The following is an 18,949-nucleotide window of genomic DNA, read 5'->3' on the forward strand; positions in this document are numbered from 1 at the left end:
GCGCACTATGACTCTTTCGACTGGAATTCCCTAGGTTAACCTGTTTTCTTTCTGTGATACTCTTTGTTATTTATTTTGTGCTGATGTTACATTGTACCATGATGCTTTATGTTATTATAAGTTTAGTTTATGAGATTAGTGATAAGGCCAATGATGGCCAATCACTTAAGATTTACAAATAAACAAATAAACAAATAAACAAATGAAAATGACGCACGCAGAAATGGAGAACCAACTGAACGAACTATTGGCACAGTTCGGTTCTAGAGCTCGAGCAGTACAGACGTAGATGCAGAGTGCTCAGCGAAATAAAAAAAAAAGACAAGTGTGCGTTAAAAATACTAGCGTGTGGCAGACCGGCACCATGTCGGCAACGGGACAATTTAGCATTAAGCTGGACTTTTCTCATGTCCCAAACAAGCCAACAACTAATGAAGTGATTGACTTCATAACCGGGAAACTTGGAATATCGATGATACAGGTGAACAGAATTCACCTCCGGACGTCGTCCGTTTCATGTCACGTAGACATCAAGGAGCAAAGTATTGCTTTGGACATCGTAGAAAAGAACGATGGCAAACACACTATTCAGTGTAAAGGTGTGGAATATCCCATACCAATTACTATGGACGATGGATCAACGATCGTGAAGATTCACGACGCTTCAGCGCAAGTTACAAACAGACACATAAAAAACCACATGCAGAGATACGGAGACGTTATCTGCGTTACCGAAGGTGTGTGGAGCGACGCTTTCGCATGTGCCGGTATTCCGAAAGGATATCGCTACGTTAGGATGGTAATCAAGAAACAAATACCATCTTATATCCATATCAACGGTGAAACAACTCTCGCTACCCATAGAGGACAGCAGCACACATGTCGCAAATGCGATCATCCCGTACACCACGGAATGACCTGTTTGAGCAACAGAAAGCTCAACAGCCAAAAAACAAACCTAATGGATAGGCTAAAATCGTACGCAGACGTAACGACGAGTGGGAACCAACAGAAACAAAATACACTAAATACAACAACTACGACGAATACAATCCCAGTGGAACAACCACCACAACCTCAACCGGGGACATCGGGACTGAAATTTATACCAATAAAACAAACTGATGCAATGACGAACGATAACAGCACCGTCACAGAGACAGCGGTTAATTTGGAGACCAATAAGGGGTACAGGTCACGATCGCCTTCGGTGAAAAGACAAGCTGATAAAAAACTGACTGATTTTATAACGGTAGAATCGAAACGAGGGCGAACGAGGTATACGAAATCGGCTGAAGACAATATTATAAAAGGTAGGAGACAATCTCGATAGATTCTAATTACTAACACAGCTGGAAAAAAACGATTCGACACATCGCAAAGTAAAAGATAATTTCGAAATGGCCAACACCACTACACATTCAAACACAACATAATTCAAAAAATCCTATCGTATAGGAAGTATCAATATCTGCAATATATCTAACACAACCAAAACAGACGCTCTTATAGCAACAGTAAAAAAGCTAGATTTAGATATAATATGCATGCAAGAGGTCAATGATTCGTCATTAGAAATGATTCAAGGCTATGAATTAATAACAAACATAGATGAACGACAAAGAGGGACTGCAATAGCTTTAAAGCAAGATATTTCATTCTCCCATGTAGAAAAAAGTTTAGACGGGAGAATTATATCCCTGTGTTTTGGCAAAACCAAACTAATTAATATCTACGCGCCATCTGGTAGCCAAAACAGAATACAAAGAGAGCGTTTCTTTCAACAGTCGTTAGCATATCACCTAAGACATCCCGTTGAAAATATAATTATTGCAGGAGATTTCAACTGCATTATTGAAAAAAAGATGCACTTCGAACCTCGAACTATAGCCCAGCATTACGTAATGCAATTAATAATTTGAATTTAGTAGATACTTGGAATTTGTTAAAAAACGAACCAAAATTTACTTACATTACTTCAAACTCTGCTTCACGTATAGATAGGATCTATGTATCACGTAATCTAAAAGAAAATCTCCGCTCGGTTGACATTCACAGCGTTTCGTTTAGCGATCACCGTGCTTATGTCATACGATTAGCACTGCCAAATAATAATCAACAAATAATAACAAGGCAAAAGCTATGGTCATATAGGAAATATATTACAACACAAGAAATTCAAAACGAATTCAAAGAAAACTGGATAAGATGGACCAGGCAAAAAAAACACTACGGAAACTGGTTAACATGGTGGATAAAATATGCAAAACCAAAAATCAAAAGTTTTTTCCTATGGAAAACTAAAATGCATTACAAAGAATATAATCAAACGCATGATAGGTTACAATCTAGATTAAATGAATCATATTCGAAGCTTGTAAATAATCCTGATCAAAAAATAACTATAAATCGTATAAAAGCTGAAATGCTTACACTACAAAGAAAAATGACACAAAACTTTATCAAAGAAAACAATAACTACATTGCAGGAGAACCAATGTGTACATTTCATCTATTTGAACGAAGGAAAAATCGTAATTTCATTAAAAAACTCGGTTTAAATAATCGAACATTAGAAAACGAAAAAGAGATACTCGATGCCATTCAGGAACAATTCAAGCTAGTCTTTTCAAGCAACGATAATTGTTTAAATTCAACGCCAATTATTCCCAGAAAAATACCTGAGGCATGTGTGCTCAATAATGATCGAACAAAAGAAATTGAAACTGTAGAAATATTTCATACCATTCGAACAGCAACTAAAAATCGTAGTCCAGGATTAGATGGTTTATCATATGAGTTCTATGAAACATTTTTTGATATTATTCATAAGGAACTTAATCTTATAATCAATGAAGCTCTTGATAATGATATTCCACCCGAATTTGTTGAAGGAATAATTGTTTTAATACCAAAAATAATAATACCTTCGAAATCGAAAACACTGCTCAACGCAGATTATAAGATTTTTAGTCGAATTTTGAAATTCAGAATGAAAAATATCCTTGACACACACAATATCCTAACATCTTCTCAGAAATGTGGCAACGGAAAAAACAATATTTTTCAGGCACTTCTTTCGATTAAAGATAGAATTATGAACCTCAAGGAAAAGAAAATAGCAGGAAAACTCATCTCTTTTGACAAGGAAAAGACATTTGATCGAGTCGACCATACATATTTGTATAAAACCTTGACGGCAATTGGATTTAAAGAAAACTTTATAACGCTCATCAAAAAAATTTACTCAGTATCTACTTCAAGATTGTACATAAATGGATCCCTCCAAGGAAAACTTCATATAAAAAGATCGGTAAGGCAAGGAGACCCCATGGCAATGCATTTATTTACCTCGTATAGAACCTCGTATTAGAAAACATATGCAACAGTCAGAATGATTTAGTCAACTGTTACGCAGATGACATTTCTATTATCACAACGGATCTTAATAAAATATTCAACATAAAAAAGCATTCGAGGAATACGAAACTGAGTCAGGAGCAAAGCTTAACACAAACAAATCCCTGGCAATGGACATAGGAGTAGTCAATAATCAAAATAGAATCAACACAGAATGGATTGAAAACAGAGAAAAAATCAAAATCTTAGGGATTCTATTCACAAACTCATTTCGTTTGACGATGAAATTGAATTGGGAAGCGACAACACATAAGTTTGCTCAATTAGTAAGACAGCACAGAATGAGGGAGCTCAACATTCAGCAACGGGTCATACTAGCCAATACTTTCCTAACATCGAAATTGTGGTACATTGGATCAGTTATGACAATAAGCAAATAACATCTTGGGAGACTTACATTCTATCTGGGAATATTCATATGGTCAAATGGAGGGCCAAGAGTAAAAATGCAACAACTTGCTCTAAACAAAGCCAAGGGAGCTCTTAACTTGCTAATACCAGAACTCAAACTTAAAACATTATTGATCAACCGACACCTAATTGAAAAACAACACATGCCATTTACAAAAAGCTTCTTGAATCAAACAGAAAATCCACCAAACATTAAAGATCTTCCATCATTCTATCCTTGTTTAGTGCCAATAAGAACTGAACTAGCCTATTTAAATGATAGATATAAAAATAATCCTTCAGCAAAAGAAATTTACAAAAAAGTAAGGGATTCGCTTCCTCTACCACATATTCAATCTAAAACACCATCACTGCATTGGAACAAGATATGGCGTAATATTAATAATAACAAAATGAATTCAAAACAACGAAGCTACTATTATTTTTGGTAAATGAAAAAATTATGACAGAAGAAATTAAATTTAAATTCGGAATGAAAACAAACCCAACAAATGTGGAAGTATCGAAGATCTCGAGCATAAATTTAAAGATTGCAAAACTATTAAAAACATATGGATATTGTTTACACAAATAGTAAAGGACGAATTGAATATAAAACCAAATTTTCAAGAACTTATTAAACCAGATATGAATAATATAAACAAAGAAAAAAGAGCTAAAATTATGTCATTATTTATCAATTATTTAATATTTATTGATAAAGAGAATTTCACCAATAGCATAGGCAAAAATCAATTGAAAAACATAATATGTTAAACAAGAATTATTATAGATTTAAGCTAGCGAATAAGAAATTTCTGTTATAAGTGTTAATAAACTGTTCTTTGCTTTATATAAAAAAAAATTGGTAAGAATCAGCTAAATAAGTGACGCGAGTAAAAAAGAGCGGTGGCAACGGTACTCATCAGATTTTGATATAGAAGAAGCCACTACGGACGTCATCCAAGAAATAAGTATGACGATAGACTTTTATTTCAACGTGGAAAATTTGTGAAAAATAGTTATTTTGAAAACCGATGTTGAAAAACTGTGAAAAATAGTTAACCGTGAAGGGGATGAAATCAAAAACAGTGATTGTGTAAGAAAACGGTTCCTTGATGTTTAAAATGTGACGGTCTTATAACAGACACACCGCCGTAACAGGTGATGCCCAAGTTAACGTAATAAACACGCTTGAAAAACACAGCCATGATCACGAAGAGCTCAGGAGTATCAATACAAAAATACACTAATATACAGTATAACAACAAATATATAATAACAGTAGAGTAATATATACAGGTTAATGACAATATAACAATATATTGTTAGTAATAACGACATATCAATATTTAGTAATACTAAAATGAGTCGCAAACGTACTCAACCGTCATCAATAAAAATGAATATGAAATGTCAGCATCAGTAATAAGAGAAGAAATAGAATTATGTATCAAGAACCTAAATAATGTCTTAAAAAATTTATAAAAAGGCCCCAAATATAAAAAGGATACACTGCTTAACAAATTAGAGCAGACTAAATCAAACTACAAAAATATAACAGATAAATTGGCAATTTTAGAGTATGCAATTTCAAGCGAAGAAATAATTTTTTTCCTAAACTGCTCAAGGAATATTTTTGGAGAGATCCACACAATCATAGCAACAAAATTAGAACAAGCATATACACATAAAATTAGTTTACCAGCTATAGTGTATGCATTAAAATTTACATCAAAATTAAAGGCGAAAATCAATACCAAAATGGCTAAAGTAAACATTAAATTAGGAACAACCCTCATACCGATGTATGATGAGTCCCCAGAAACACTGCATTCCTTCATCGACGCAATAGAACTATTCAATTCTATCACTAACGATGAATTTGCATCAGCTACCCAAGAACAAAAAAATATGGCAGAAAATATAATTTCGCGTTTAGTCAAAACCCGACTCTCAGGTACGGTTAGACAAATAGTAAACGATAACCAAAATCTCTCAGAAATTATAACAACACTCAAGCAACATTGCGTATCCATGGTCACAACTGACCAATTAATTTCCAATCTTAAATCAATACAGTCAAAAGGGAACGTAGCCGAACTTTGCGACAATATTAGCAAAATAACAAACCAACTACGATCCCTATATATCACCGAAAACATTCCTGTAGAGACTGCAAATCGAATGGCCACAAAATAAATCAAGAAACAATGAAACGAAAATAATCCTAAAAGCAGGATCCTTCTCGAAGCTAAGCGAAGCAGTAACAAAATTTCAGGAAAATTAGAGTAATTACACACCAGTGCAGGTGCTCTACGCAAAGCCACAATACTTCAACCAAAACTTTCAGCAGAGAGGCAGGTACAACAGCCGATACAACGGAAGAGGAAACAATAATAGAGGAAATTTTCGAGGAAATTATCGCGGAAATTTTCGAGGAAATTCCCAAAGAAACCAATACCAAACAACGGCCAGTATCAAAGCCAGAGATTCCAAAGAAATCAGGGCTATAGAGGTACGAGTCTGAATAACAGACCACAGTTGAACGCTTACCTACAAGAATCAAGGCTAGTTGAAGCCCCAAACCAACACAATGAAACGAATATTTTTTAGAAACCACAACAAAGTAGGATACACCATAAACGGAACCACTGACAACTACGTATTACTCAGGAGTGATATGTCGACGAGCGCGCTATCACTGATGGTAGATAGTGGTTCAGATATATCAATAATCAAAATTAACAGTATAAAAAACAACAAAGCATACAACCCTAACGAACAAAGCTACATACAAGGCATTGAAAAAGGGTCGTTTACAACAATATGAACAACAAACGGCTTTCTACAAATAGGTGGATATAACATTGCTGAAACTTTTCATATAGTTGACGAAAATTTCCCAATACAGGTAGATGGCATACTTGGCAGAGATTTTTTTTTGAAAACAATAATTCCCACATAGACTCATGGCTTCTTCACATTAAGATAAATTTTGAAATAATATCTATTCCTATCGCGAAAAACAAAAGAAATAAAATAATTATCCCTGCTAGATGTGAAAGCATAAAATACATAAATGAAATCAAAATAGATGAGGATAGTGTAATACTATCTCAAGAGATAGCCCCCGGAATTTTCTGTGCTAACTCAATCATAAATATAAACCGTCCATTTGTAAAGTTCATCAATACAACCGAAAATGATTTTGTATTACCTAAATCATTTCTCCCCAGTTTTGATCCACTGAAGTATTTTTATTATGTTTCCATTAAAGAGGCTAACAATAACAACAACAATCACAGCAACAACAACAGAAATCAAAAGCTTCAAGAGCAAATAACCATCAACACTAAAGATACTGATGTAACTAAAAAACTAATAGAGCTTTGCTCACAGTATAATGTTATTTTTTGCTTAAAAGATGACGTTTTAACTTGCAATAATTTTTATGAACAGAATATAACGGTAAATGACAATAAACAAATTTATGTAAAAAATTACAGAACCCCAGAATCTCAAAAAGAGGAAATAAACAAACAGATAAAATCAATGGTTGATGAAAACATAATTCTAAATTCTGTTTCACCATATAATTCGCCCATTTTTCCCATTCCCATTCCCGCCCAGGTTGGTCATAGACTATCGTCAGCTGAACAAAATAATTAGCCCCGATAAATTTCCTTTACCACGCATAGATGATATTTTAGATAAATTGGGCCGTGCTAAATACTTCTCAACGTTAGACCTACTATCAGGATTCCACCAAATTCCGTTAAACAAGGATTCAAAATAATACACTGCATTTTCAACAGATACAGGGCACTACGAATTTAATAGGATACCTTTCGGGCTCAATATTAGTCCAAATTCTTTTCAACGTATGATGTCCATCGCTTTAAGCGGACTACCACCACAATGTGCTTTCTTGTACATAGACGATATCATCGTCGTGGGGTGCTCTATCAATCAACATATAAAAAATTCACGCAAGGTGTTTGAAACATTGCGTGGTTATAATCTAAAGCTTAACCCCTCCAAATGCATTTTTTTAAAAAACGATGGGACATTTTTAGGACACAACATTTCGAAGGAAGGTATACAACCAGACAAGGAAAAGTACTCGATAATCCTAAAATATCCTGTACCACAAAATAGTGACGAAGTGCGAAGATTTGTCGCTTTTTGTAATTACTATCGTCGATTTTTCAAAAACTTCGCAGAAATAACACACCCTCTAAATCAACTGTTAAGAAAAAACGCCACTTTCCACTGGAACGAAATATGTCAAAAAGCTTTCGATACCCTTAAAAACCAATTACTATCACATTTTAAAATTTCCGGATTATACTAAAGACTTTGTTATTATAACCGACGCCTCTAAAATAGCTTGTGGAGCCGCACTAGCCCAAAAATACGATGATATGGAACTCCCCATAGCTCTCGCTATCAAAGCTTTCACGAAAGGAGAATCCAACAAGTCAACTATAGAACAGGAGCTAACTGCGATACATTGGGCAGTTCAGCATTTCAGACCATACATATATGGTAGGAAATTTAAAATTCGTACAGACCATCGCCCGTTGGTGTACTTATTCTCAATGAAAAACCCCTCATCAAAACTGACACAAATGAGATGGGATCTAGAGGAGTACGATTACGAAGTTGAATACGTCCCGGGAAAATCAAACGTTGTATCAGATGCTTTATCAAGAATTCCGGTCACATCGGAAAGATTGAACGCTATGCACATAGTTACCAGGGCTATGAAACAAAAGAAACAAGAAGCTGAGTTAATTCACATCAAGGAGCCTGATCAACTCCATGTATATGATGCATCAAATAGTTTAGAAGCATTCGATCTACCTAAACTAACGTTTCACCTGGACAAAAATAGAAAAACCCTATTTTTGAATATCTACGATTGTCAAATTATTTGACTACAACAAACTGCAATATTAGAATGGATGAGCCAACCCGATCCAGTAGCGTTACAGTTAGTTCACGTTAGATGGCGTGAGTTTGTCCAAACACATATATACATAGGGACAGGCACAACGAGCGGCATTCAGTCGCAAGAATTCATAAAAGCCAGTAATAAATTTTGAACTTTGTTTACAACGAATGTTAAAAATATTACTATTTCAATCTCCTCTCGAAATTTTACGACAACGATAAAAGATTTCGTAGCAGACTTGCCGAAGAGGAAGTACTCGCAATAAATACGAACATGAAAGAAGAATTAGAAAGGGTATTAAAAATCATTGATGGCAGGCCTGCCCAAAAAAATAAAATTGCTGAAAGATGCAAGAATAATGAAAAGATAACCCTTCGAGAGGTAAAACATATGTCACAATACAAGCTAATGATGACATTTTTAAATACGTTAGTAAAGAAGATTTTAAAAACATTGGCAACGCTGTTCTTAAGAACACTGCCGTAATAATCTATGACAAACCCGTCGAGGTTTATAAGAAAAATGATATCGACATGTTAATTAAAAGATACCACGACATGCCTACGGGAGGTCACGTCGGAATCAACAAACTATATAAAAAACTAAAATCGATTTATTCATGGCCGAACATGAAAAAAAAATTACAGACTATGTTAAACATTGTTTAAGCTGCAAAATAAACAAACATGCCATAGAGAACCCTTGCAATCGTTACAACAACGCCAAACAAACCTTTCGATGTAGTATCTATAGACACTATAGCACCTGTTTGGTTTTTTTCGTTAACCAACTTTATTACTACGCACTATAATCACGTACAGATAAACGGAACGGAAGAACCTCACGAGCGTACAGTTTGGCGGTCGGAATGATAAGAGAAAGACGATCGCTCGGTGCGATTGTTTATCTCTGCTCTGCTATCGGTGCGATCGTTTATTCCTGCTCTCCTATCGGTGCGATCGTTTATTCCTGCTCTCCTATCGGTGCGATCGTTTATCCCTGCTCTCCTATGGTTCGTGGTTGTTCGGTCCCTTCGTCTTACTACTCCCTATCATTTCTGATGCCATCTAGCGGACGCTAGTACAACGTCGTGATTGCAGTGCCGGCACTGACAGTGCTGACCACAAAAACGTAGCGCTTTACGGGTACGCGGTATGTGGTAGGATCACCACAGGACCCCCCTCCAGTGACCGAGTCACTGTTTGTATATGATTGCCGTCAAACGCGAGACGCGGACTATGGCATTAATTGATGTGGAATCGTAGTTGCTTTTTTTTGGTCAGACCCTCGAGAACAAACGCTGGTTTGAGTCTGTCTATGGAGATTGATTCGTTCTTGTTATTTCTTTTGACTATGAAAATTTTTCTGCATCTACGTATTACTTCGTAGGGTCCTTCGTAAGGTTGTAAACCAGTTTTGACTTTGTCAACTCTAACGAAGACATTCTTACACGTCTCCAGGCTTTTGGGCATGAACTGTGAGTAGCTATGTTTTATGTTAGGGGGAATATGTTCCACGGATCTGAATGCATTTTTCAAATTTAGGATGAAATCGGGGGGATCCGTCGGGTTATTATCGGAGGGTGTAAACACTTCGGACGGAAGCCTTAGACTTTGTCCATACACCATTTCCGCTGGGGAACCCTTGACGTCGTTTTTAAAGGAAACTCTTATGCCAAGCAAAATTAGAGGCAAATATCGAGTCCAATGTAAGGTATCATCGTGCGCTTTTATAGCTCCCTTCAGTTTCCGATGAAATCGTTCGACCATGCCATTGGCTTGCGGGTGATAGGCTGTAGTTCTTATGTGATGAGTGCCGAGCAATTTCGTCGATTCCTCGAACAGTCTAGATTGAAACTGACGACCTCTATCAGTTGTTACAACTAAGGGGCATCCAAATCGCGATATATATTGCTCTACAAATGTTTTTTGCAATAGTTGGTGCTGTGATGTCTGTCATGGGGAAACATTCCGGCCATCGTGTGAAGCGATCGACGATGGTCAGAAGATACATCTTGTCCTCTGAAGGAGGCAATAGACCCACGATATCCATGTGGATGTGGTCAAATCTTCCTTTTGGTACCTGGAACGTTTCCAGTGGCGAACGAGTGTGTCGCACCACCTTTGCTTTCTGACATCCTATACAGGCTCTCGTTCAATTTGCTGCATCTTTATTAAAGAAGGCCAAAAATATCGATCCACCAGCATTTTCCGTGAAGCACGGATTCCTGGGTGCGAAAAGCTATGAATATTATCGAAAATGATTTTTCTCAGAGACAATGGTACGTATAACCTGTTCTTTCCCGCAGAGGTTTCAAAAACTAGGCTGGTTTTGTCTAGCACAAGTTGACTAAGTTTGTATTTTGTGTTTTTCATGTTTTCTAATAGCTGTGGTAATTGTTTGTCTGTTTTCTGTTCTTGAGAGAACGTCTCATAAGTTATGTTGGTTATAACTTGTGTTTCGCCCACTCTCGACAACGCATCAGCTACAACGTTGCTACCACCAGCTATGTAACGAATGTCATTAGTGAACTGTGATATAAAATCAAGTTGTCGACTCTGACGTGGTGATTGTTGTATATGGAACACCCTATGTATGAGCGGTATTGATTGTCATCGCTCCTGACGTGACGCAACCTGGATGCCGTTCGGATGCACCCCGACCTGGCATCAACTAAAAGAGCTCTAGATAATCAGCGTCGTTGGCTCGTGAACTTGCACTCTTTTCATATTCTCCATTTCTACGTTTTTCAATAAAAGTGAATTCAATACACAACATTTTTGGTGTCAGAAGTGGGATCCTAACAAAAGTGCGATCCTAACAAAAGTGCGATCCAAAAAGAACATCCATTGCGATCCAGTAAAAGTGTGAATAGGAATCTGATCCACACAATTGCAAAACTGCGTATTGCGTGAATGAGAGAGACAAAATGGCTCCCATCGACAATGAAACAATGGCAACACTTTCAAGCATGATTGCGCAAGCCTTACAATCCGCAATTGGCACCGCTGTTGGCCAAGCCAGAGAAGACGTCGCAGCTTCGTCCCAGCAAAAACTACCGCCATTTTCTCATGAGCCATACCAACGAACTGAAGGGATGTCTGTCGCTGATTATTTCGACCGGCTTGAATGGGCGCTCCAACTCAGCAACATTCCCAAGGAAAAGTACGCCGACTACGCTCGCGTACACATGGGGTCAGAGCTTAACAACGCCTTTAAGTTCTTGATAACGCCCAAGAATCCAGAAGAAATTTCATACGAAGAACTTCGCCAAATTCTACAGCGGCATTTCGACCAAGCGAAAAACAAGTTCGTGGAAAGTATCAAGTTCCGGAACATTCGACAACAGAAAGGAGAGACAATTGCCCAGTTTGTATTGCGGCTTAAATAAGGTGCTGCCTCCTGCAAATATGGAACTTTTCTTGACCGAATGTTAATCGAACAAATGCTTCATGGTTTCGATGAGCGCGCAATTTGTGGTACAATTGTTGCAAAGAACCCTACGACTTTCAAAGAAGCTTTCGACATCGCCATCGCTATGGAAGCCACACACTACACGGCTCGACAAGTAGGCACTGTTTCACCCGTATCAGAAACAACACACCGGCTTTAGTTTGAAAAACCCAACACACAACAACACAACAATAACGTCGTATAGCGCCTGCTAACCGTAACCGGCAGACGAGCAGTGAATCATCCGATCGACCACCAAACACATTCTACGAGAGCGGCACACAACGTACAAATTCCTGTAACGGATGTGGAGGACAACACTTGCGAAGTCAATGCCGTTTTCGCACCGCTAAATGCAACAAATGCAATCGTAAGGGCCATATTACAAAGGTATGTAGATCTGAACGGAAACTTTTACCAACTGCACAGGTTCAGTCGCAGCAGAACTCCGATATCGACGTGATACAATCGTTACATTGTATCAACAATATGCCGTCCGTGAACAAGAAAATGCTTAACGTGAAGATCAACGGTTTTCCCGTGACGATGGAATTGGACACCGGAGCACCATGCGGCATAATCAGCGAAACCACATTACGTAAAATACTGCCGAAATATTCACTGCAACCGCCGGACCGCCAATTTTCGAGCTACACAGGACATCGTATCAACTGCATTGGCCGCCTGCTCGTCCAAGTTTCACTTGGAATCACATCTAACAATCTTTTCTTATATTTTGTAGAGAGGGAGTATGACTCGCTTTTTGGACGCGATTGGATAGCACAGTTTACAGATGAGATCAATTTTCGTGAACTGTTTATTTCAACTGTACCAGTAAACGTACTCTCAAGCATCGAACCAACTCGGGAACAAGCAGCTCAACTGTCGAAACTGCTCGAAGACTTTAACAATATCTTTAGCGACGTTCGAGGTATGTTTGTAGGGCCACCAGCGAAGGTATACTTAAAACCCGATGCCACTCCTGTTTTCGCTAGAGCACGAGATGTACCACTCGCTCTTCGAGAACGCTACGCATCAGAGATCGACAAGAAACTTGCTTCCGGATTCTACGAAAAAGTTGAAGTTTCAGAATGGGCTTCACCGACCCATATCGTCATTAACACTTTAAGCGCCGTGTCATATAACTTCGCATGACGGTTTTGCTCACCGTTCAGCTTTGCATCTGACGCTCAGTGATTCTCTTGAGAACGAATGAGGTAGGAAAGAGAGAACGAGAACGACATGTGCTACGCCGCTTATCGCCATGAAACAAAAGAGTGAGAACAATGGCACGAGAAACTGTCGCTCTCATCGCTCTCTTGCCATGCGCTACGTGCTCACTCAAAAACTGTGACGTCAGGCCGGCAGTCAAAGTGTTAAAAAGAACGGAGGTATTCGGATAACCGGGAACTACAAACCGACTGTAAATCCCAAAATGATTATCGACGAACACCCAATACCAAAAATCGAAGACATCTTCTACAAAATGAAAGGAGCTGCCCTGTTTTGCCACCTCGACGTAACGGATGCTTACACGCACCTTCCAATCGACGAAGAGTTCCGGCATATTTTGACGCTAAACACATCGACACATGGACTGATTCGTTCCAAGAGAGCGGTGTATGGTGCTGCGAACATACCAGCTATTTGGCAGCGGCGTATGGAGACGATCCTTCAAGTCTTGACCAATGTTGTCAGTTTTTTTTGACGACGTCATTGTCTTTGCGAAAAACTTCGAAAAGATGCTAGCAGCGCTGAACGAGACATTGGTGCAAATGCGACGAAACGGTCTTCGACTAAATCGTTCCAAATGCATCTTTGCGACATCATCCCTCGAATGCTTGGGTCATCGCATCGATCGACACGGCCTGCACAAATCAGACAAACACATAAAAGCCATATGCGACGCTCCAACACCAACTACACCAGAGGAACTACAATTGTTTCTTGGTAAGGCAACTTACTATTCCTCATTCATACCTAATCTCTCTTGTAGGGCACGTCCTCTTCGAGATGTACTGCTTACCGATCCTGGATCCTGAGTGGACACAAGCAGCAGAGAAGGCCTACCACGACATAAAACTTGCGCTAATTTCACCACAAGTGCTGATGCAGTACGATCCATCGTTACCACTGATTCTCGCAACAGACGCTAGCAAATCCGGTCTCGGCGCTGTTCTCTCACATCGATTGAGCAATGGATCAGAACGACCGATCGCGTATGCCAGTTGTACAATGTCGCAAACTGAACAACGATACCCTATAATAGATAAGGAGGCTCTTGCGATAGTATCGGCAGTGAAAAAGTTTTTCCATTACCTCTATGCGCGAAAATTCACTCTAATCACTGATCATAAGCCCCTTACTCAAATACTGCACCCAGAAAAGTCTTTGCCTACTTTGTGCATTAGTCGAATGGCCAACTACGCCGACTATCTGGCAAATTTCAATTTCGATATTGTCTACAGGCCCACAAATCAGAATACAAACGACGATTACTGCTCCAGAATTTCTAATGCGCCAACAGAAAATCAGAGCAATAGACTATTTTCACACGAGGGAGGAAATATGGAGGATGAATTCGATCATTTTGTTCTCAAACAGATTCAGCAACTCCCAATTAGAGCAGAACACATTGCACGTGAAACGCGCAAAGTCATCCAACTAGGCAAAATAATCCAAGATCTTGAACACGGTAGAGACCTCGCGAGAATGGGTTATAAAGCACCCGAGGTAAAACATACCCTAACAGCAAACTGCCTGATGTTCGAGCATCGCGTCGTAATTCCGGCTTCCCAGCGCAAAGCCATAATGAACGATTTACATGCAGCTCACATTGGAATCGTCAAAATGAAAGGGTTGGCACGATCATAGTCTATTGGCCAGGAATTGATTCCGAAATCGAGCAAACAGCTAAATCCTGCACAGAATGTGCATGACAAGCCTCAAGTCCGCCAAAATTCAACAAACACCATTGGGAATACCCTAACGCACCTTGGGAACGCATACATATCGACTATGCAGGTCCCGTGGCAGGCGCTATGCTATTAGTAGTTGTGGATGCATACAGCAAATGGTTCGAGGTAAAGGTAACCACATCAACTACAACAAACGCAACGATCAGTTTACTGGATGAACTATTCGCAGCTTATGGAGCACCAGTAACGGTAGTCTCCGACAACGGTCCACAATTTGCATCAGCCGATTTTACGTCTTACCTCAAAAACACAGGCGTTAAGTACCATAAGCTTACAGCCCCGTACCATCCGGCTACAAACGGCCAAGCAGAACGGTATGTTCAAACCGTAAAAAAGGCGTTGACAGCTATGGGTACAACAAAAGACAATTTGCAAAAGAACCTTAACACGTTCCTGCTACAATACCGAAAGGCTCCTCACACCGAAACAGGAAGTCCGCCAGCAAAGTTGTTCTTAGGTCGAAACATTCGCACGCGCATTGATCTTGTGCGACCACAATATATCAACACACGGATGCATCAGAAGCAACAACCCACATTCGAACCGACTTTCCGTACATTCTCAATTGGACAGAAAGTGTACTGTCTTTCTGGAAACCCTCGATCTGACAAATGGATTGTAGGAGTCATCGAAGCCTGCTTGGGTGATCTTCATTATCAAATCAGATCTAACGGAAAGATGCTTAAGTGACATGTGGACCAGATACGAAACTTCCAAGGCAACGTCAGCTTCGAAGAGACCGATGAAGACGTACCTCGTCGACTGCACTTCTATGCGAACACTGAGACGCAGCAACCACCAATCAATAATGAAGCCAACGAAACAACAACGTCTTCAGATGAGTCCATTTCATCAGATGTTGTGTTTGGAACACCTATGAACAGCCCGCAACATTTAACCTCATCGTCGAGCGAAGACTTACCACCAGTAGCCCGCAGGTCCCAAAGACAACGTCGCCCTCCTCTACGCTACTCGCCATCCTAGAATGAACCAGGATCTTCATACAAGAGGGAGGAAATGTTGTATATGGAACACCCTATGTATGAGCGGTGATGATTGTCATCGCTCCTGACGTGACGCAACCTGGATGCCGTTCGGATGCACCCCGACCTGGCATCAACTAAAAGAGCTCTAGATAATCAGCGTCGTTGGCTCGTGAACTTGCACTCTTTTCATATTCTCCATTTCTACGTTTTTCAATAAAAGTGAATTCAATACACAACAGTGATTTTTCTGCCTTCGATGTTAGCGCGGCCTTTCCTATAACAGAATCAGGAAATCGCTACGCTATTACTCTGCAATGCGATCTTTCAAAATACGTTATGGCTTTTCCAGTACCAGACAAATCAGCTTCTACAATCGCTAAAGAAATTGTGAATAAATCCATACTTATATATGGACCCATTAAAAGTATTAAAACTGATCAAGGAACATAATATAAAGGTATGTTTGAAGAAGTTTGTAAATTGCTTAAAATTGATCGCAAATGCTCCTATCCTTCGCGCGTGTTTCCAGGACGCAGGATACGTGCCACGCATAAGGGAATCATTAAATATTTTGGCAAGAATGGGTGCGAGTGATTGACGGCAGTGCTTCAAAATGTATGCGGGAATATTGTCAGGTCCAGATGATGTAGATGGTTTTATATCGCTGAGTGTGCGCGCAACTAGTGCTTCGTCAATTGTGAGTATAATAAAGTCTGTAGGGAACTGCTCGATAGCAGGAAACAGAAAGTTAGGAAACTGCTCGACAGTACCACGAACAGCCCAACTCGTGGGCATAAACGGAGCGCATAAGGAATCGTCCTTATGCAGCTCGTTAAGACAACCGGAATAAAAATGCTCTCTCTTATACTCTGAACTCCAACCGAACAAGTCGTTTCCATCAATCCGAATTCCACACGTGCTCTCAGTCCGCTTTCGCATAACCTCCAAAGTGATTCCCAAAGTGGTGACCCCGACGTGATAAGTGATACGCAAAACCCCGTTTTTAACCAGTCCGCGAACGTTTGTACAATAAAAGTGCTCGCGACCGCTGTACGAGATGAATCCCGAAGGAAGTGCCCCCATCGCGCCGAAGACGACTCCCCACGCGCCACCGGCACACATCAAAGCGGAGCACGAGGAAAGGCATGTGGTTTCAAAAATCAGTTTTCCTGATTTCGATGTGGATGATGTGGACACCTGGTTCCTCTGCCTGGAAGCGGCTTTCAACGTCAACGACGTAAAATCGGACAAGCAGAAATTCAATACGGTCATCGTGGCGCTCGGCAACCGAGCCAAATACGTTTACACTGCCATTGCAATGTGTAACAAAAGTGAGAATAACGATCGTTACATCACAATGAAAAACGCCGTACTGGAGTATTTTCAACCCTCGGAAAACCAGCGGCTTACCAACCTCCTTTCCGGTGTTTCGCTGGGTGACCACAAGCCCAGCATGCTGCTCTCCGAGATGCGAAGACTGGGCGGAGAAGGATGCTCCGACAGCGTCCTTCTTAACATCTGGCTTCGTGCACTACCCAACACAGTGCGGTCCATCGTTTCCGCCTTGCCCACCGCTACACTCGACGAGCAGGCGATCGTGGCTGACAAAATCATGGAGGCGCCACGCACGGAGATTGCACCTGTACGAAGAGAGGCCTCCCACACGCATCACACACCGAGAACATCATCGGATATCGCAGCACTCGAAGAACGGATCGAGCAACTCTCCCGGAGACTGGACGAAGTTCTTTCGGTCGATCGACGCGCAGCTCATCACACATCCCGTTCCCGCTACACATCAAGGTCAAGGGACAGGAGAGGACAACGACCTACGCACTCATCACGTGATCATCGGAAGCCGTCCTCGTCCCGCAGATGGATTTGCTGGTATCACTACCGGCACGGAGCGAAAGCGGAGAAATGCGAGAAGGAGAAGGAAGGCGACAGCACCATCCAGTGCATTTTTTTCGAAGAAGGCATACCGGTTCAAGCCAGGAACAAACCGTAAGTAGTGCCACCCGCAAACGCGTAACATTTTCTTTCGAGACTCTATGTAAACCGAAAAAACCGCTCAACACAAATAATTGTAACACATTTATTAGTAAGAAGAAAGGTCATACTAACCACTCCCCCGGTAACACTCCAAAGCACACTCCCGGTAACACTCCAAAGCACACTCACGGTAACACTCCGAATCATACACTCCCCGAAGCGCCCTTACATATTCAAAGAATTCACTTAGTGGACAATAGTTCGTACAATCGATACTTGATCGATACAGGCGCCGAAATATCGGTTATTCCCCCTACTATGCGTGAACGGTTACACGCAAGCAAACGCACACTATTCGCCGCGAATAACACTACGATAGCAACTTTCGGCACAAAACGTTTAACTGTTGACCTTGGGTTAGCACGAAAGTTCACGTGGGAGTTTGTAATCGCCGATGTGGGCAGCCCAATCATCGGTGCAGATTTTCTCGGCCATTTTGATTTGCTCGTCGACGTGAAAAGAAAGAGATTAGTAGACAATAGAACGAAAAGCGAGATTCTCAACATAAATGCAGCTAATTCACCTACCATTAAAGCTTTCTCGACCCAAAATCCATTTGTCCCAATATTGCATGAGTACAGCGATATCACCAAGCTAAACCAGTTGAAAAAACCTTGCCACAAGGTCGAGCATCAGATTTTAACAACGGGCCCACCAGTATTCAGTCGCCCGCGCAGGTTGCCTTTTGACAAATTGAAGGAGGCTAAGGC

At 40.2% G+C, this 18,949-nt stretch overlaps 1 protein-coding gene across 1 annotated transcript; it reads left to right on the forward strand.

The window, feature by feature from the left end:
• Positions 1 to 17,244: 17,244 nt before the first annotated feature.
• LOC121601126 lies at positions 17,245 to 18,195 on the forward strand. The gene has a single exon (XM_041929929.1). The coding sequence runs from the start codon at positions 17,245 to 17,247 to the stop codon at positions 18,193 to 18,195; it is 951 nt and encodes a 316-aa protein (XP_041785863.1).
• Positions 18,196 to 18,949: the final 754 nt, after the last annotated feature.

The sequence above is a fragment of the Anopheles merus genome, unplaced genomic scaffold (assembly GCF_017562075.2).
Source record: "Anopheles merus strain MAF unplaced genomic scaffold, AmerM5.1 LNR4000030, whole genome shotgun sequence".
NCBI lineage: Eukaryota > Metazoa > Arthropoda > Insecta > Diptera > Culicidae > Anopheles > Anopheles merus.